This window comes from Microtus pennsylvanicus, chromosome 11, assembly GCF_037038515.1.
Source record: "Microtus pennsylvanicus isolate mMicPen1 chromosome 11, mMicPen1.hap1, whole genome shotgun sequence".
Classification (NCBI taxonomy): Eukaryota; Metazoa; Chordata; class Mammalia; order Rodentia; family Cricetidae; genus Microtus; species Microtus pennsylvanicus.
Window position 1 is genome coordinate 9,855,671 of NC_134589.1, and position 19,760 is coordinate 9,875,430.

At 52.6% G+C, this 19,760-nt stretch overlaps 1 protein-coding gene across 4 annotated transcripts in view; it reads left to right on the top strand.

The window, feature by feature from the left end:
* Itgb4 (integrin subunit beta 4) overlaps positions 1-19,760 on the top strand; it is a 34,504-nt gene that overhangs the window by 3,471 nt on the left and 11,273 nt on the right. For all 4 annotated transcript variants that reach the window (XM_075990154.1, XM_075990152.1, XM_075990153.1 and 1 more), the window contains 24 exons: positions 1,001-1,083; positions 1,303-1,404; positions 1,552-1,756; positions 3,010-3,106; positions 3,210-3,381; positions 5,881-6,144; positions 6,644-6,733; positions 6,980-7,102; positions 7,520-7,684; positions 8,789-8,865; positions 10,181-10,383; positions 12,078-12,181; positions 12,288-12,386; positions 12,512-12,641; positions 13,785-13,907; positions 13,993-14,099; positions 14,518-14,551; positions 14,721-14,912; positions 15,166-15,269; positions 15,522-15,580; positions 15,766-15,789; positions 16,609-16,757; positions 16,839-17,018; positions 17,625-17,773. In XM_075990154.1, the coding sequence (XP_075846269.1) occupies positions 1,001-1,083; positions 1,303-1,404; positions 1,552-1,756; positions 3,010-3,106; positions 3,210-3,381; positions 5,881-6,144; positions 6,644-6,733; positions 6,980-7,102; positions 7,520-7,684; positions 8,789-8,865; positions 10,181-10,383; positions 12,078-12,181; positions 12,288-12,386; positions 12,512-12,641; positions 13,785-13,907; positions 13,993-14,099; positions 14,518-14,551; positions 14,721-14,912; positions 15,166-15,269; positions 15,522-15,580; positions 15,766-15,789; positions 16,609-16,757; positions 16,839-17,018; positions 17,625-17,773 (3,035 nt within the window). The remainder of the gene's footprint in view (positions 1-1,000; positions 1,084-1,302; positions 1,405-1,551; positions 1,757-3,009; positions 3,107-3,209; positions 3,382-5,880; positions 6,145-6,643; positions 6,734-6,979; positions 7,103-7,519; positions 7,685-8,788; positions 8,866-10,180; positions 10,384-12,077; positions 12,182-12,287; positions 12,387-12,511; positions 12,642-13,784; positions 13,908-13,992; positions 14,100-14,517; positions 14,552-14,720; positions 14,913-15,165; positions 15,270-15,521; positions 15,581-15,765; positions 15,790-16,608; positions 16,758-16,838; positions 17,019-17,624; positions 17,774-19,760) is intronic.

Below are 19,760 nucleotides of genomic sequence, written 5' to 3' on the forward strand. Positions count from 1 at the left end.
GCTGAGGCCTCAGTAGCAGAGCTATGAGTTTTAGGGGATCCTGGAAGGAGACTCTTAACATACCAACTACTCTTGAGTGTCCCCAGTTGAAAAATGACTCCCACCAAGTTTTTTTCTGCCAATTGAGGTCATGTTCATATGGTGGGAATATTTACACCATATAAATTGACAACCACAGAGAGTTGGGGCTTCCCTTCCCTCATCAGAACCATTGCTAAACACTGACCAGGGGGAGCCCCTACTGTGTGCCCTGGTGCAGCTAGTTGAACCTTATTGTGATTCTAACTAAGAAGAACCAAGGAAAAGCCTAATAACATTTGTGTAGACTGAGGGCTTCCATCCACTTACTGAGAACCTGCTGTGTGCCCAGCCTTGTGCTAGGCACAAGGGTCCTGTGATGACCAAGGCAGATAATCTCTTCCCTAGAGGAGGTTCAGGGGACAGAACAGTCCCCTGGCAACAATCTAGGAAAAACAAGCCATAATGAAGAGTGACTGACAAAGGGCAGGGAATGGTGGACGTGGCTTGTCACAGGGCAGATGGGGGCTTTCGTAGGGCCTAACAATTACAGCCAACCTTTTGATGTTGAGACATGATATCATTTACTTCTTGTTTGTGCTTGAGAACTAGGCAATCAAGCTACCAAAAAAGAAAAAAAAAAATCTCAAGTCTACTATTGTGTATTGGTCTGCATTGATAGTTAGCTCCAGCCGTACAAGCCCGAGGGCTGCAGGCTAGCCATACCTAGGAAAGATTAAATGGCGTGGTGGTCCACCCAGCAAAGCCTGCGCTTCCATTTTGTCTTTCCATCCTCCCAACTCGAGAAGAAAGTTCCAGGTTCCAGGCCCTGCTCTGGTTATTCCTAACTGTGCTATGTGGAATAGACCATTTTGTCCTCTCTAAGTTTGGGAGAGAGAATCCACACTTCTCTCTGGTGAAGGCGCAGTTGGGGAAGCATGGTCGCTAGTGAGACCCTCCTTCATGTGCCTCTGCTCCCCAGCCAACCGCTGCAAGAAGGCGCAGGTGAAGAGCTGCACCGAGTGCATCCGTGTGGACAAGAGCTGTGCCTACTGCACAGACGAGGTGAGCCACTACGGCTAGGCTCGCCGGGCCAGCCTGAGCTACCCCACACCCCAGCACCAGCTCTGACCAGCTTCATTCTTTCCACCCGCTCGGCCAAGCCCCAGACCAGATGGGTGTGGGAAAGAGGTCAGGGTCAGAAGTGTCAGCAGGAAATCACCCGGGATTGGGCTGGCCAGGGGTTGGCCATCACCTGCCCTGAGTCCATCTGCTTCTGGCCAGCTGTTCAAGGAGCGGCGTTGCAACACCCAGGCGGAGCTACTGGCCGCAGGCTGCCGGGGAGAGAGCATACTGGTCATGGAGAGCAGCCTTGACATCACCGAGGTGCCTGGAGCGGGGTGGCAGGCTGGGCTCTCCATGCCTAAGACTGGCTCGTTCTGAGGACCATGGTGCCCCGTGGCAGGCCTGAGATGCCCCTCTCAGGTCTCCAGAGGGACCTTCTAATAAACTGCTCCACTCCCTTGGACACAGAACACCCAGATTGACACCACCCTGCACCGCAGCCAGGTGTCTCCCCAAGGCCTGCAGGTCCGGCTGCGTCCAGGCGAGGAGCGCAGCTTTTTGTTCAAGGTGTTTGAGCCCTTGGAGAGCCCCATGGATCTGTATATCCTCATGGACTTCTCCAACTCTATGTCTGATGATCTGGACAACCTCAAGCAGATGGGGCAGAACCTGGGTAAGGGCTATAGTGTGGAGTGGAGAGGGTGGGGATGGGACTTGCCCAGCTGGCTCAGGAGGCCAAGACAAGGACAGCTGGGGAAAGACAACCAACCCACTCACTCACATGCACCTCAAAGAGTCCCCATTTGCAGAGGGACATTCTAGCCAGACTCTGCCTACTATTTGAGGTTTCACAGGAGCCCCAAGAATGGCAAGGAGCCGAGCTATCCGGCCCTGACAAAGAGGAAACCCCATGCCACAGGCCATGGGTATGTCGGTTCTGCAGAATAAACTGAGCCCAGTGCCCAGCTGCCCCACTGTTTGCTTGTTTGTTTGTTTTTCCAGACAGTGTTTCTCTGTGTAGCCCTGTCCTGGAACTCACTCTATAGACTAGGCTGACCTCAAGCTCAGAGATCTTCCTGCCTCTGCCTCATGAGTACTGGGATTAAAAGCAGTGCCACCGCCACCCGGCTGCCCCACTATTTCTACATGCACAATTCTAGGTCCCCTCAAGTCTCATTCCCCCAACTGTAAATCCGAACAAAAGGGGCTGTAGAGATGGTTCTCCAGTTAAGAGCACTGGCTGTTCTTCCAGAAGACATGGCTTCAATTCCCAGCACCCACATGGCAGCTTACAACTGTCTGTAACTCCAGCTCCAGGGGACCTGGTCCCTCGTCAGACCCTCATGGGTACCAAGCACCCTCATGGTGCACAGACATATAGGCAAGCAAAACACCGTGCCTATAAAATAATTTTTTTTTTGGTTTTTCGAGATAGGGTTTCTCTGTGGTTTATTTTTTTAAAGATTTAATTATTTATTATGTATACAACACACACACCAGAGGAGGGCGCCAGATCTCATTACAGATGGTTGTGAGCCACCATGTGGTTGCTGGGAATTGAACTCAGGACCTCTAGAAGAGCGGACAGTGCTCTTAACCGCTGAGCCATCTCTCCAGCCCGTCTCTGTGGTTTTGGAGCCTGTCCTGGAACTAGTTCTTGTAGACCAGGCTGGTCTTGAACTCACAGAGATCCTCCTGCCTCTGCCTCCCGAGTGCTGGGATTAAAGGCGTGCGCCATCACCGCCTGGCCTAAAATAATTTTTTTAAAAAAATGGAGCAAAAGCTATGAGCCTGTGAACTAATGCTCAACACACAGCGTTTACAAGAGGTCTGGTTTTGTGAGCTGACTTCCTGTCCCCTGAGCCGGCCCCGGGTCCCCTGTGGGGCTGCCGGACTCAGCTGTCTTCCTTTTTTCCTGATGCCCAGCCAAGATCTTGCGCCAGCTCACCAGTGACTACACGATTGGATTTGGAAAGTTTGTGGACAAAGTCAGTGTCCCTCAGACAGACATGCGGCCTGAGAAGTGAGTGGGCAGGTCTGGGTGGGCTGGGGTCCCGGCCATGGGCACTGGAGCATGAGGGTCCTGACCCTTCCCTGGCGCTGGCTCTGTCTGCACCTCTGTCTAGGCTGAAGGAGCCCTGGCCCAACAGCGACCCTCCATTCTCCTTCAAGAATGTCATCAGCTTGACAGAGAGTGTGGACGAATTTTTGGACAAACTGCGAGGAGAGCGAATCTCAGGCAACCTGGACGCTCCTGAAGGGGGCTTTGATGCCATCCTGCAGACAGCTGTGTGCACAGTGAGTGTCTGGAGGGACTCTGCCAACTTAGGCCAGGGTCGTACCTTTCTGGGAAGGTTATAAACTGCTGCTGGCCTGTTCTGCCACCATTAGACTTGGAAACCCCTAAGAGGGTCCTCAGAGGCCTGGACCCCATTCCTTCAGATCACCAGACATTCCAGAGGCCCTTAATTCTAATCCTAGTTTTGACATGCTGGGATTCAGGCTCTGTACCCACGTGAGTAGTCCCAACTCGCTTTTGTATTGGTCAGTGAGGCCGTCATGGGTCTGGTAGTTCTGGAATATCCAGGGCCCTGACACTACCAGCCCATCTCCCATAGCTACAAGCTGCCCAGTCTAGCTGTGCGGGCTATTAACTATTTACTTGTGTGCATGCACGCCACAGTGTAGAGGTGTGCTTGTGGAGGTCGGAGCACAGCTTCCGGGAGTCAGTTCTCTACCTTCCCCTGCCTGAGGGCAGAACTCAGGTTATCAAGCTTGAAGAAGGCACCATCACCTGAGGAGCCCTCTCTCCGGCCCAGCGCTAGCAGAATAAAATGGTCATTCCTTTTCTTTTTCTTTTTTTTTTTAAAGATTTATTTTTTCTTTTTTTTTTAATATTTTAAAAATATTTATTTATTTATTATGTATACAATATTCTGTTTTGTGTATATGCCTGCAGGCCAGAAGAGGGCATCAGACCCCATTACAGATGGTTGTGAGCCACCATGTGGTTGCTGGGAATTGAACTCAGGACCTTTGGAAGAGCAGGCAATGCTCTTAACCGCTGAGCCATCTCTCCAGCCCTAAAGATTTATTTATTTATTTACTATGTATACAACATTCTGCCTCCATGTATGCCCGTATGCCAGAGGAGGGCGCCAGATCTCAATACAGATGATTGTGAGCCACCATGTGGTTGCTGGGAATTGAACTCAGGACCTCTGGAAGAGCAGCCAGTGCTCTTAACCACTGAGCCATCTCTCCAGCCCCCTGGTCATTCTTTTTCATTTTGAAAACAACCCATTCATATGACAGATAAATCAGAAAACAAAACTTGCCTGTAATTCCACCACCAACAAATAGCCACCCCCTATAGCCTGTCGTCCACATATTATACAGTGGGATTGTTTTACCTATAATTCTAAAACTTGGCCTTTTTTTCTTCACGTAATAGTATTGTAAGTACTTGCTCTTGTAACGTGGGTTTTGAAACCATGCTATATAAGCCCAGCAGGGTGATACACATCTGCAACCCCAGAATTGAGGAAGTGGATGGAGGCAGGACCATCAGGGATCCAAAATCACCCTTAGCTGCCTCTGAGTTCAAAACCAGCAACTTTGGAGGCAGAGGCAGGCAGATCTCTAAGTTCAAGGCCAGCCTGGTCTACAGAGTGAGTTCAGGACAGCCAGGGCTACACAGAGAAACCCTCTATTGAAAAACCATATATAGACAGACAGACGGACGGACAGACGGACAGACAGACAGACAGACAAACAGACAGATCACCCCAAGCCAGACATGGGAGTTCAAGGCCAGCCTGATCTACATGTTGACTTCCAGGACATCAGGACAGCTGAGGCCATACAGAGACATCACCCTGTGTTCTTTTCAAATCACTTGCCATGCACTGCTCTTTTAGTCAGTGTTCTATTGCTGTGAAGAGAAACCATGACCACAGCAACTCTTAGAAAAGAGAGCATTTAATTGGGGCTTCTTACAGTTCAGAGGTTTAGTCCATTATCATCAAGGCGGGAAGCATGGCGGCCCACAGGCAGACATGGTGCTGGTTCTACAGTTATGGAGAAGGAGCTGAGAGTTCTACATTCCCACCCACAGGCAACAGGAAAAGAGAGACTCTGGGCCTGGCCAGCGTGGCCACACCTCCTCATCCCTCCCGAGTAGTGCCACTCCCTGATGGCCAGGCATCCACTCCAGGAGCCTACGGAGGCTATTCCTATTCTTTTTTTTTTTTTTAAGATTTATTTATTTATTTATACAGTATTCTGCCTGCATATATGCTTGCAGGCCAGAAGAGGGCACCGGATGTCATTACAGGTGGTTGTGAGCCACCATGTGGTTGCTGGGAATTGAACTCAGGACCTCTGGAAGAGCAGTGCTCTTAGCCACTGAGCCATTTCTCCAGCCCCAGCCATTCCTATTCAAGGCACCACAGCTGCTCTGTCTTTCAGCCTGCCCGTTTCATTTGGCATGGTGCTGCGAGCATTTTCCCCATGCATCTGCACTGTTTTTGCAGTGTGACTGAGGGCTGGGGTAAGGAGCTGTCGCAGTGTATGAGATTTGACTTTCAATGGCACCCATGGCGTGCGTGCACTCGGCACTTGTTTTCCCGTCCCTCATTGTCACATTCTGGTTCTTACTGTCATCATTCACCTGCTGCCATGACAACTCCCGTCCGGGCCCCTGTTGGGAACCGCTCCTCTTTTTCTATATGATGAAGGAATGGAGGTCTTCAGCAAGCAGCCGGTTTAGTGAGCATGGCCCTCCTTGCCTTCCAGAGGGACATCGGCTGGCGAGCCGACAGCACCCACCTGCTGGTGTTCTCCACCGAGTCTGCCTTCCACTATGAGGCTGATGGCGCCAACGTGCTGGCTGGCATCATGAACCGCAATGATGAGAAGTGCCACCTGGATGCCACGGGCACCTACACTCAATACAAGACGCAGGACTACCCGTCTGTGCCCACACTGGTGCGCCTGCTGGCCAAACACAACATCATACCCATCTTTGCTGTCACCAACTACTCCTACAGCTACTACGAGGTGTGAGGCCTGGGCCCCGGGCGTAGATGGAACTTCTCGGACCGCCTTCCCTTCCCAAAGTTTCCTGGTCCCTAGGAATGGGCTCCGGTGGGGAGGTCTCTTGCCCACCCCCCTAACTGAACTCCCGAGCAGCTGAGCGGGTAGTTCCCAGTACACTAGCGGGCTCAGTGCGTAGTTTTACTGTGTGCATAAAAGGACTAACGAAGATACAAAGAGAGGTAGCACTTTATTTATTTATTTATTTATCTATTTATCTATCTATTTATTTATTTATTATGTATACAATATTCTGTCTGTGTGTATGCCTGCTGGCCAGAAAGAGGGCACCAGACCTCACTACAGATGGTTGTGAGCCACCATGTGGTTGCTGGGAATTGAACTCAGGACCTTTGGAAGAGCAAGCAATGCTCTTAACCTCTGAGCCATCTCTCCAGCACCCCCCACCCCCGAAGATACAAAGAGAAAGAACTCAACCCAAGGCCTGCATTATCTCCTGCAGAAACTTCACAAGTATTTCCCTGTCTCCTCACTGGGAGTGCTGCAGGAGGACTCGTCCAACATCGTGGAGCTGCTGGAGGAGGCCTTCTATGTGAGAAGCTGTATGGGGTGCAGAGATTGGGCCCTTCTGGGACAGGCAAGGGAGAAGGAGAGTGGGCGAGAAGGTTGAAACATGAGTCTGGGACAGTCTAGTGAGGTGGGGTCTCTGACCATCCTTTGGGGGTCTGCCTTTGGGGTCCCCTGCACGCTCACGTCTCTCTTCCACGTGAGTCGGGGTGAAGCCATGGTGGGTGAGCCCAGGCGCCACACAGATCACTGATCGCTTCTTCTCCTTCAGCGAATTCGCTCCAACCTGGATATCAGGGCTCTGGATAGCCCACGAGGCCTGAGGACAGAGGTCACCTCTGACACACTCCAGAAGACAGAGACTGGGTCCTTCCACATCAAGCGAGGGGAAGTGGTACGCTCCTGTGGGGACCGTGGAATGGGCAGTGAGGCTGAGGCAGAGCATTCGGAAGTGAATCTTCTAACAAGGGACACATGGCCTCTGGGGTTCCACCTTTTGGGCATCGACCTCTTGGAGGAGCTTGGCACCATCCTCTGCTTTGCCCATTTCCCTGTCCCTGTGGCGGGGGTGAAAAGAATGCACAGCCCTCAAGGTTGCTAAGACAAGCGAGCGGGCCAATGCCCCAGAGCCAGAGAGGCTCTTGTTCCGACACTAACACCACTATAAAGAAGGAATCTACAGCCCCAACCAGGGCAACTGGGGAGCTGGGGATCAGGACACAGGTCCATCCCAAGGGCCAAGGGCTTCAGGCACCGCCACCCCTGACCATCAGGACAAGGCCTGCCTTGGCTAACAGCAGGATCCCTGCAGGGCACATACAATGTACAGCTTCGCGCAGTAGAGGACATAGATGGGACCCATGTGTGCCAGCTGGCAGAAGAAGACCGAAAAGGCAACATCCACCTCAAACCTTCCTTCTCCGACGGCCTCCGGATGGATGTGAGCGTCATCTGTGATGTGTGCGCCTGTGAGTTGGTAAGATTGGGTCCTTCTGTGAGGGAGGGGCTGAGCGGAGCACCAGTGAGGTGGAATCTTCTGTGGGCACACATCCCTGGAGAGCTGTCCCAAGTCACAAAAAACAGCAGAAACACCCAGTGGCAAAGCCAGGCGTAATAGAGACACCTGGAACCCAGGCATTTAGGAAGCTGGGAAAAGAACCATAAGTTTGACACCAGTTTGGGCTACATAGAAAGTTCCAGCTGGGCACTGGTGGTGCACACCTTTAATCCCAGAACTGGGGAGGTAGATGCAGGCAGATCTCTGAGTTGCCAGCCTGATCTACAGAACAAGTTCCAAGACAGCCAAGGCTATACAAAGATACCCTATCTCAAAAGAAAAAAGAAAGGAAGGAAGGAAGGAAGAAGGGAAAGAAAAACAGAGAGAGAAAGGAAGGAAGAAAGGAACAAAGAAGTGCTAGATCAGCTTCAGCTCCATAGTCTCCCACCTTGTCTCCCACCCCAAATGTGCCCAGGTTCTGTCTCTTTCCTCTATGCATGTAGCAGATTTTTCTATTGGGCCACCAACCAACTCTCAAATCATGACATGGAGACTTACATTTCATTCTGAATGCACAGTCTTATCTTATGCTTGTTCCACTAGCTCTTATTACTTAAGCTGCTTCTCTTAATCTACGTTTTGTCTCTGGGCTTTTTACTTTTTTCCTTCTGTGTGTCCTACTCCATCTAGCTGTCTGGCAGGGGCCTGGCTGGTTCTGAGCATGTCCCTCTCATTCTCCCTCATCCTCTCCCTCTTCTCCCTGGAGCCTAGAATTCTCCTCCTACTTATTTTCTCTGTCTGCCAGCCCCGCCCACCCCTCTCCTGCCTAGTTTTGGATGTTCACGTTTTTATTAGACAGGCAAGGTGAAGCAAAACCAACAGATCTTTACGTAATTAAACAAATGGAGCATAAACACACGTAACACACCTTTACACAGCTAAAAGAATATTCCACAGCATAAACACACGTAATACACCTTTACACAGCTAAAAGAATAGTCCACAGCGTAAACACACGTAACACACCTATACACAGCTAAAGGAATATCCACAACATACGCACACACCATGGTTTTGTTCCAGCAAAAGGAAGTCCGGTCATCTCGCTGCAGCTACAGAGGAGACTTCATGTGTGGACACTGTGTGTGCAACGAGGGCTGGTGAGTGGGGGAAGGGCGCCTGCCCTGAGATGTTCAGCCACAGGGCAGTTCTTGTCTGTATACTCAGCTGTTGGGTGGATCCAGTTCAAACTATTTGGGATGCGCCCTTCTTACTGAGTCTGATGTAGCCTGTTCTGGGCTTGTTTTACTTTGTTTGTTGGGATTTTTTTTTGAACTAGTTTATTGTCATTGTTGAGATAAAGTCCTACTGTATAGGGCAGACTGGCCTCAAACTCACAATCCTGTCTTGGACTCCCAAGTTGTAAGACTGTAAGTCTATGCCGCCAGGCCTGTCTCTGGTCTCCTCTTTTCAGTTACAAGGATGCAAAAGTGACTGACATTAGACTGGACTAGGCTTCACTGTAACCAGGTTAGGTTCTGTAATTGTATTCAATTTGCAATGGATTTGTTAGGCATAACCCCATCATAAACTGAGGCACATCCATACATGGATATACGGGCTATTTCTGGATGTCTCTCTGCTAAGAGGGCGACAAGGTGGCTGTCAGGCGCTGGGCTGGGTGTTGAGAGCAGGTGCGACTTGCTCTTCATGGGTCATATCTTTTCCACCACATGCAAACGGATGACCTAATGAAATGAACTTAGTGGCAGATATGGCGGCTCCCGTCTTTTATCCCAGAACTCCCAGCATTTGGGAGGCAGAGTCGGGTGGATCTCTGAGACTTTGAGGCCAGCCTGGTCTATATAGCAAGTTCCAAGCCAGCCAGGCCTATGTAGCCAGGCCTTGCCTCCGAAAGGAAAGAACAGAAACCACCCACGGGTAGGTGAGTGTCAGCGAGGCTGTAGTGCCATGCACAGACCACTTCGTTACTTGGGGAGCTGAGGCAGGAGGATTCCTCAAGTCCAGAAGTTTGGAGCCTGGGCAATGTATTGAGACTGTAAAGAAACAGCAAATCCACTTTTGCCAGGTGCAGTGGTGCCTGCCTATGATCCCAGCCCTGGGGAGGCAGAGGGAGGACCTGGACAAAACAAAGCTAGTCTTCATTGTGAGCTCCAAGCCAGCCAGGGACTCCTGGAAAGACCCCATCTCACAGCAAAAGCAAAGACAAGCAAAACTGCCCTGAGGCCCTGGGAAGTCTGTCATGACTCAAGACAGAAGAACCATGAAGGGGGACAGTTAGTGATCAGAGAGCAGGACCCTGGGGTTCGGGTTTCAGCCGAGCCACTGCTGTCGGCATGACTTGAGCATGCCTCCACGTTTTCGGAACCCCCAGTTTTGTGGTTTGCGAAACAGGAGCATAAAAACCCCAGGCTTTCTCCCAGGCTGTGCAGAAGTGACCAGTGTCTCCTCCAGGAGTGGCAAGGCCTGCAACTGCTCCACGGGCTCTCTGAGCGACACGCAGCCCTGCCTGCGTGAGGGTGAGGACAAGCCATGCTCAGGCCGCGGCGAGTGCCAGTGCGGACGTTGCGTGTGCTACGGCGAAGGTCGCTACGAGGGTGACTTCTGCGAGTACGACAACTTCCAGTGTCCCCGCACCTCTGGATTCCTGTGCAACGGTGAGCCGGGCAGGAGGGTACCCGGTAGAGGTTCAGCCATAGTCTGGACCTCCCCCCCTCGTCTGAAGTGTCATGGCCAAGGTCCCTGACAGCCACACAGACTACAGACTCTTAATCTCAGAGGCTGCCTCTGGTACTCAGATCTCTACTCCAGCTCAAGATGGAGACCATCTGGTTCAACCCCCAAAGGTTGACAGGAACATGGGAGAACAGTCTCACTTCTCTCCAAAGATGCAAAACTTCTAGTGGCGGCCACAAAATTGTGTCTTCTCCCTATCTCCACAGGACCTAGCCCTGTGTGGTGCCAAAGCCATGAGCGCATAGCCGTATAGTCTGGTGAACACTGAGAGTATAGGCCTGTACCTAGAAGAGGCACAGCTCAGGCAAGCAGGCCCATGGAAGCTGGTAGTTAGACAGAGAGAATAAATGAAAATCCAACTAGTAGCCAGGCGGTGGTGGCACATGCCTTTAATCCCAGCACTTGGGAGGCAGAGGCAGGTGGATCTCTGTGAGTTCAAGTCCAGCCTGGTCTACAGAGTGAGTTCCAGAACAGGCTCCAAAGCTATACAGAGAAACCCTGTCTCAAAAAAACAAAAAGAAAAGAAAGAAAGAAAGGAAGGAAGGAAGGAAGGAAGGAAGGAAGAAAGAAAGAAAGAAAGAAAGAAAGAAAGAAAGAAAACGCAATCATTAAATATTTGTTAAACTCCCACTGTGTGCTGGTCACTGGAGGTTATGCTCTTGTTTTTCTATATCTCCTCCTATCCTTGTTTGTCTTTTAATCTTTTTATTACCCTTTATGTGTGTGTGTGTCACAGAATACGGATGAGGTCAGAGGTCAGTTGGTAGTTAGTCAGTTCTCTCCTTCCACCATGTTGGTCCAGACTAACTGTCCGCAATCACTCTTGCTCACTGAGACGTCTCACCGCCGCTCTTCCTCCATCTATCTGGTTTTGGTCTAGCGTCTCTTCTCCCCGGCTCTCCTTCCCAGAGTGCTGTGGTGGAGAAATTAAAGCATAAGCCGGATGTATCTGGAGAGGGGCAGACATTTAGTAGAGGTGGAAGCGTGAAGGAGGAGGGGAGGATGATGCTGGGGATGCCGCAGGGCCAGCTTGTAAGGGGCTTGGGTTAGGGGAGCAGCAAGGAGTCACTGGGGATCACATCACTTTCTGCTTGTGTATCTACCTTGCTGCACTCATTTGTGAACCCGGACCGTTCACTGCTGGATTCTCCTAGATGCCTTGTAACAGGTTTTGTGCTTTTAGTGGGACATTTATTTATCATGTGAGGGGTGGGAGCATGCATGCTACAGGGCCGGTGTGTGAGTTGTCTTTCTCCGCCCACCATGTGGGTTCTAGTGCTTGATCACTGACCATCACATGTGCGCAGCAAGCACCTTTACCCTCTGAGCCGTCTCCCGGGCCCCAACAGTTCGAGTTCTAATTTATACATATCTGTACCCTTTCTCTGGCCTACGTCCAGTTAGAGATTCTTGAACATGCAAATCACAAGGATGGATTTGTTTTGGGGGATGGTCACTCTGCCTTCACTAGAAAGCAGGATAGAGGGGAGAAGATTCCAGAAAATTGAGGGGCAACTTTAACCTCCAGGCTCCCAGAGGCCCACCCTAGTGAGGGGCCATCTTAACTTGCATAGATGAATGTGGTTCTACCCTCCCTTCCTTCACCTCTTTACAGACCGCGGACGCTGCTCCATGGGACAGTGTGTGTGTGAGCCTGGTTGGACAGGCCGCAGCTGTGACTGTCCCCTAAGCAATGCCACCTGCATCGATAGCAATGGGGTAGGCCTGGGCGTGGGGCAGGTAGTGTGGGCAGTAGAAGGGGCCCTCTGAGGGATGATCAGAGGATGGAACTCCGCTGGCTCACCGCTGCCCCCTCCGGCCCCAGGGCATCTGCAATGGACGAGGCTTCTGTGAGTGTGGCCGCTGCCACTGCAACCAGCAGTCGCTCTACACGGACACCACCTGTGAGATCAACTACTCCGCGGTGAGGCCGCGGGAACCCCAGGCACAGCAGAGGGTGGGAAGGAGAAGCTGATGGAGGGTGGACACTGGTCAAGAGAAGTCGGGCACGCCCAGCATGGCACCTCTCTGTTCCTCCTCTCCATCCAGATCCGCCTGGGCCTCTGTGAGGACCTGCGCTCTTGTGTGCAGTGCCAGGCCTGGGGCACTGGGGAGAAGAAAGGGCGCACCTGTGAGGACTGCAGCTTCAAAGTCAAGATGGTGGATGAGCTGAAGAAAGGTAGGGGGCCAGGGAGGTGGTCGCACATGTCCTTTATCCCAGCAGAGGCAGGTGGATCTCTGTGAGTTCGAGGCCAGCCTGGTCTACAGAGTGAGTTCTAGGACAGCTGGGGCTACACAGAAAAAAAAAAACCGGAAAACCGGGCGGTGGTGGCACATGCCTTTAATCCCAACACTCGAGAGGCAGAGGCAGGTGGATCTCTGTGAGTTCAAGACCAGCCTGGTCTACAGAACTAGTTCCAGAACAGGCTCCAAAGCTACAGAGAAATCCTGTCTCGAAAAACAAAAACAAAAACAAAAAATAAAAAAAGAAGAGAAAGAGAAAGAAAAAGAAAGAAAGGAAGAAAGAAAGAAAAGAGAAAAGGAGGGGGCATCAGCATGGTATCATACGTCTTTAATACCAGCACTTTGGAGACAGAGGCAGGTAGATCTCTGTTCATAAAGTGATTTCTAGGACAGCCAGGACAACAAAGTGAGACCCTGCCTCCAAATGAAAGAAAGAAAGAGGGAGGGAAGGAGAGGGAGAGAAGAGGGAAGGAGGAGGGGGAAGGGGTCCGAGAGACCTAGTGTTGGGAGTCTGGGCAGGGAGAACCCAGCAGGAAAGAGTGGTTACTTCTCTGAGGGAGAGGCTTGAGCTCTGAGCCGAGGTCATGCAGTCTAGACTGGGTTTTGAGCCGAGTTGTGAGATACTCCAGGACCTAGACAGAGATTCAGAGTTGGAGCAAGAGGCACAGAATGCCGCCGTGGGGGAGTGTGGGGCGGGGTGGGGGCTCACTGCTGAGCCGGGAAGCGTGAGTCCGGAGACCCCGGAATGGGGTGTCAGATGAGTTACTGCGCACGCCCACAGCGGAGTAGAAGGGCCCAGGTGGGCACGCAGTCGACCTATGGGATGCTATTTGCCTCCTGAATCGGCTCTACTGCCCGGACACCACACTCATGCAGTCCAGGGAAGCGGAGGAGATGAACTTTAGGCTAGGCTGTTACTGGTGTCAGCCCTGGGCAGGGCAGTCCCCTTCATCCCGGGACTTCGCTCTTCCTCAGAGCCCATGGTAGGCTACAGAGGAGGCAATACTTCACCGGACCCTGGGGTGGCCCGGGTGGAGGGCTGGGGTCAGGGTGACCTGCTAACGATCTGTGGGTCCAGCGGAAGAGGTGGTGGAGTACTGCTCGTTCCGGGATGAAGATGACGACTGCACCTACAGCTACACCGTGGAGGGCGACGGCAGCCCTGGGCCCAACAGCACCGTGCTGGTACACAGGAAGAAAGGTGAGCTGGCAGGTGGGCGCAGCCGGTGGCACCGGGAAGCCCGGGCAGGCGTGGGCACTGCCTCCCTTCTCCTCTCGCCCTGCAGACTGCCCTCCCGGCTCCTTCTGGTGGCTCATTCCGCTGCTCATCTTCCTCCTGCTGCTCCTGGCGCTCCTGCTGCTGCTCTGCTGGAAATACTGTGCCTGCTGCAAAGTAAGCCTCCCTCCGGGGTCAGCCTCGCTCCGGGTTCAGGGAGAGACCCTGGATCACAGCCTCGCCCCGGGTTCAGGGAGAGACCCTGGGTCACAAGCCTTGCTCCGGGTTCAGGGAGAGACCCTGGGTCACAAGCCTCTCCGGGGTCAGCGAGAGACCCTGGGTCACAAGCCTCGCTCCGGGGTCAAGCGAGAGACCCTGGGTCACAAGCCTAGCTCTGGGTTCTCGGTCAAAGGAATGATGTGTGTGGGGGGGGGGGAACGGTAGAGCAGGATACCTGGTATCATCCTCAAACTCCTGCGCGCGCGCAAGTGCGTACTTCTAGCGAAAGGGCTATAAGTAGAGGTGCCTGGGGAGGCCTGTCTAGCTTGGGACAACCATCCTTACCCTAACCCCACCTCGAACTCTTATCTCCTAGGCCTGCCTGGGGTTTCTCCCTTGCTGCAACCGAGGTATGGGCCAGGCACACCTGTGAGCAGTGGGTATCTGACAGCCCCTTCAGGCTGGAGGAGAAGTGTGGGTGAAGCCAGGACCAGAGAAAGGGGAGGCCCTGGGTTACCCCCTGATGGGCGTGGCTATGGAGGTCTAGGGAGGGGCTGGTGCTGAGGATCTTTCCCGCAGGCCACATGGTGGGCTTCAAGGAAGATCACTATATGCTGCGGGAGAACCTGATGGCCTCCGACCACCTGGACACACCTATGCTACGCAGTGGAAACCTTAAGGGACGAGACACGGTCCGCTGGAAGATCACCAATAACGTGCAGCGACCTGGCTTTGCGACCCATGCCGCCAGCACCAGCCCCACAGAGCTTGGTGAGGGCCAGGGCTGGGGGCAGCGCCTCTCGGCAGTACCCTGACCCAAGATCATACCCTTCCTGTTTTCTTTGGGTGTTGGGTGCGGGTCCAGGACTCAGTCCCTTTCTGTTCCATCCCGAAAGGACCAAAAAAAAATCTCACGCCTGTGCATCCCTGGCACACCGAAAACAGTCTTAGCTCGGTTGGCGGAGGTCATACTCTGCACCGCCTTGTGTACAGGGGGCTAATGATGCTCGTACCTCCCACTCAGTACCCTACGGGCTGTCTCTACGCCTTGCCCGCCTCTGCACTGAGAACCTCTTGAAGCCCGGCACTCGAGAATGTGACCAGCTGCGCCAGGAGGTGGAGGAAAATGTGAGGACCAGAAACGGCTGCTTGGGCCCATACGTGGGTGCAATGGCATCCCGTGGGAGAGCCAAGGACTGCGAGTTCAGAGCTTAGACTTTTCTAGGCAAGAGGGAGACGGGCCCTTTGGACATGTGCCTTGCATGGGGTCATTCTGGGTGGTAGCAGAGCCTGGGTTTCAGGGTTTATCCCTCAGGCATATGACAGTCGATCTTAAGAGGTCCTCTGGACTATTCTCAACTGTCTTCCCTTGTCTGACAGCTGAATGAGGTATATAGACAGGTCAACGGTGCGCACAAACTCCAGCAGACAAAGTTCCGGTGAGTCCCAGGGAGCCCCAGGTCAGGAGTGTGTGTGTGTGGGGGGGTGCCTGGCTGTACTGAGCCCTACCTTCAGGCAGCCAGGATTTCCAGGGTTTGATGGGAGCTGTTCATTCAAGCTCCCAAGGGGGTCATGCCCCATTCCAAAAGCTATCTGGCTCATGGCCCCTTTGTTGTCCCCACAGACAGCAGCCCAATGCCGGGAAAAAGTGAGTTGAAGATACACAAGGTGGGACAGCCCCACCTCCTTCCCCTCTGTCCTGAGCTCCAGCCTCCTACCCACCCACTCCTGCTCCACGCCTCTGATCACGTCCTAGGAAGGGAAGGCCCTAAATCTGGCATTGACTAGACCCTTCATTCCTTCCTCTCCTGGACCATTCTTCCAACAACTACTTAAGACACTTAAGAGACCCGTTTACCATGAACCAGCCTCTCAACTAAAACAAAGCCCAGATCCGCCCCTGCCCCACTGACTATGGCCCTGCTCCCCTCTCCTGGGCCAGAGATCCTCTTGCTGAGCCTCAGTAGCAGGCATGCTACCGAACAGGCAGACTAGCAGGTCCTGTGGCTTCTGCCCTATTGGGGAGGCTGTGTGAGAAGCGGTCCTATACCGAGTCAGAACTGGGACGGACCACATGTAGCCAGGCTCGGGCCAGCACCTCTGAGGACTCGCAGTAGACACTTTGCGCCTGGCCATCCCAGCCAATCCTTGGTCCTGCAAGAGATCACCCTAGCTAAGCCCATTTTCGAATGAGAAAACGGAGGCTCACAGAGGTCACATCCCTGGCTTGAGGTTACCTAGCTGTCAGGGATCAGAGGCAGAATTTGAAGCCAGGCTGCCTGGCCAGAGGGAGCCTCTTGGCTGTCCCACACCCAACCCTTGTCTTACCAGCCCTGCTTGGTGGGGTGGGTGAGGAGGTGGAGCCAGCTGGGCTTCTGGCGGGCCCAGCACTAAAGACCACGCTACCTTCTGTCTCATATTTTGTCGTCCCTCCTACCCCCTGCCACTTGGACGCTCTCCCACCCAGGCAAGACCACACCATCGTGGACACAGTGCTATTGGCACCCCACTCAGCCAAGCAGACACTCCTGAAGCTGACAGAGAAGCACGTGGAGCAGGGATCCTTCCACGAACTCAAGGTGGCCCCTGGATACTACACGCTCACTGCAGAGCAGGGTAGGGAAACACACTCTCTTCCTGCCCCACCTCCCCTCCCCCCCATGCGGCCCTGAGATCCATATCTTACTCGCACCCTAGACGCCCGGGGCATGGTGGAGTTCCAGGAGGGTGTCGAGCTGGTGGATGTGCGGGTGCCCCTCTTCATCCGGCCCGAAGATGATGAGGAGAAGCAGCTGCTGGTGGAGGCTATCGATGTTCCTGTGGGCACCGCCACCCTTGGTCGCCGCCTGGTGAATATCACCATTATCAAGGAGCAAGGTTGGTAGGGGCCAGGAAGGTAGGGCTGGGTTCTGCAGGGCCTGAGCCAATCACTTACTTTCTGAGGACCGTCTCCCTCTGTAAGATGGGCTGAGGCCTCTGCAAGGAGGCCATAGAAGCGCTTCCTGCACAGCACCTGGTACATGAGCTAAGTGGCACTCGCTGCTCCCTCTTTTCTCCTCTTTATGGTGTTGGGGATGGAAGCCCACATGCAAGGCAAATGCTGTACTACTGAGCTACATCCTCAGTTCAAATGAGAATGTCCATCAGACTCATCACAGCCTTGCCCACATCCAACTCTCCTTTCCCCATCGAGGGGGACACGTGAATAAAAGCCTTGGCCCAATGGATGCCTGACATGCTGATGACAGTCCTCCTGGTTCCCAGAGGTTCCCTGACCCCTCCCCACTGCACCAGGATGCTCAGCCCTGACTCTTAGGACTGCCTTGTGCCTCGTCCCTATGTTCCAGGCTGCCTGCTGGACTTTATTTTAACCCCTTAACTGCTGAAGGAATTTCCATGCTAGTCCTCTGGGTAGGCGGGAGGGAAGGTGTTAAGACGGAACTGAGACCAAGAGCTCCTGACCGGCATCTGGGTTCTTTGCAGCCAGCGGGGTTGTATCCTTTGAACAACCCGAGTACTCCGTGAGCCGTGGAGAGCAGGTGGTCCGCATCCCTGTCATCCGGCACATCCTGGATAATGGCAAATCCCAGGTCTCCTACAGCACACAGGATAACACAGCCCATGGCCACCGGGTAAGGCTCAGTCAGAGGGTAAGAGGACATCTCAGGGACTCGGGGGATATCCAGTGATTTCCATGGTTGCTACCCCAAGCCTTGGATGCTGGAAGTATCTCTAGACAAAAGTGGGCCTGCCACCAGGAATGGCCCACACAAAGTGCCAAGAACTCAGGGCAAGAGGATCAGTTCCTCGTGGATGGGCCAGGTACCTACCAAAACCATCCTTGTTTACTCTTCAGTGATCCAAGACAGCCAAGTCACCAAACTATCCAATCTGACTTTGGTTATTTTATTTTATTTATTTATTTATTTTGAGGCAGGGTTTCTCTGTGTAACAGTTCTGGCTGCTCTGGACCAGGCTGGCCTTGAACTCACAGGTCCTCCTGCCTCTGCCTCCTGAGTGCAAGAGCTAAAGACATATGACACCTACCCAGCACTAATGTAATTTTTTTTTAAATGCTGGACACAACGGCACAAGTAGCCATCAGAAAGCAAAGGCAGGGGGCCAACCCGTTGAGCACAGTGAGTTTCTGGCCCACCAGGAGACACAGCTCAGTAGTACAGCACCTGATTAGTATGGGCAAGGCTCTAAATCAATCCTCAATAGAAAAAAAAAATAATTTTCAAATTAAAAATAGGGTTGAGGATGTAGCTCAGTTGGCAGAGCACTTACCCGGCATGTATGAAGCCCTGAGTTCACCCTCCAGCACCACGTACACAGGGCATGGTGGCCGACCATCTCAGCTCTCAGGAAGTAGGAACAGAAGATCATCCTCGGCTAGGCACTGAATTCCAGGTCAATCTGAGCTACGTGAGACCTATAGGCCCATTCAGCCCACACAGGGTAACCTGTGCACACCAGGCCCAGACAATAGGGCCACATTGCCATTCTGTTTTGTTGTTTTAGTTTGGGTGACTGTTTTTTGTGAGACAAGGTCTTGCCACTAGCCCTGGATGGCTCAGACTAGCAGATGCTTGCCTCAACCTCCCAGGTGCTGTAATGACAGGCTTGGGGCGCCATGCCCATCTCTCCCTATTTTTCTCCTTGCAAACTTCCTTTTCTGTTCTGGATCGGGTCTCCCATAGTTATCAGACTAGCCCCCTACATGGAATTGAACTGGTAATTTGAAGCGCCACCTAGTGCTTTTTTGTGAAAAGGTCATTTTCCTCCCATGTGGTTGGGTAAACACACCCATGTGCACACATGAAAATCTGAGGACTAAGCCATGGCTCAGTGGTTAAGAGCACTGATGCTCTTCTGGGGGATTTGAATTTGCCATGGGGTGGCCTATAAATCCAGCTTGACGGGTGCAAATCTGACCCTTACCATTACTGCCATACACACAGCAGACACGTGTACATTCTCAACACACACATACACACACACGCTTTCAACACACACATACACACACACGCTCTCAACACACACATACACACACGCTCTCAACACACACACACACATACATACACACACACGCTCTCAACACACACACACACATACATACACACACACGCTCTCAACACACACATACACACACACGCTCTCAACACACACATACACACACACGCTCTCAACACACACACACACACACACACACGCTCTCAACACACACATACACACACACGCTCTCAACACACACACATACACACAAATGCTCTCAACACACACACATACACACACACGCTCTCAACACACACATACACACACACGCTCTCAACACACACACATACACACACACGCTCTCAACACACACACATACACACACACGCTCTCAACACACACACATACACACACACGCTCTCAACACACACATACACACACATACGCTCTCAACACACACACATACACACATACGCTCTCAACACACACACATACACACACACGCTCTCAACACACACACATACACACAAATGCTCTCAACACACACACACACGCTCTCAACACACACATACACACACATACGCTCTCAACACACACACATACACACACACGCTCTCAACA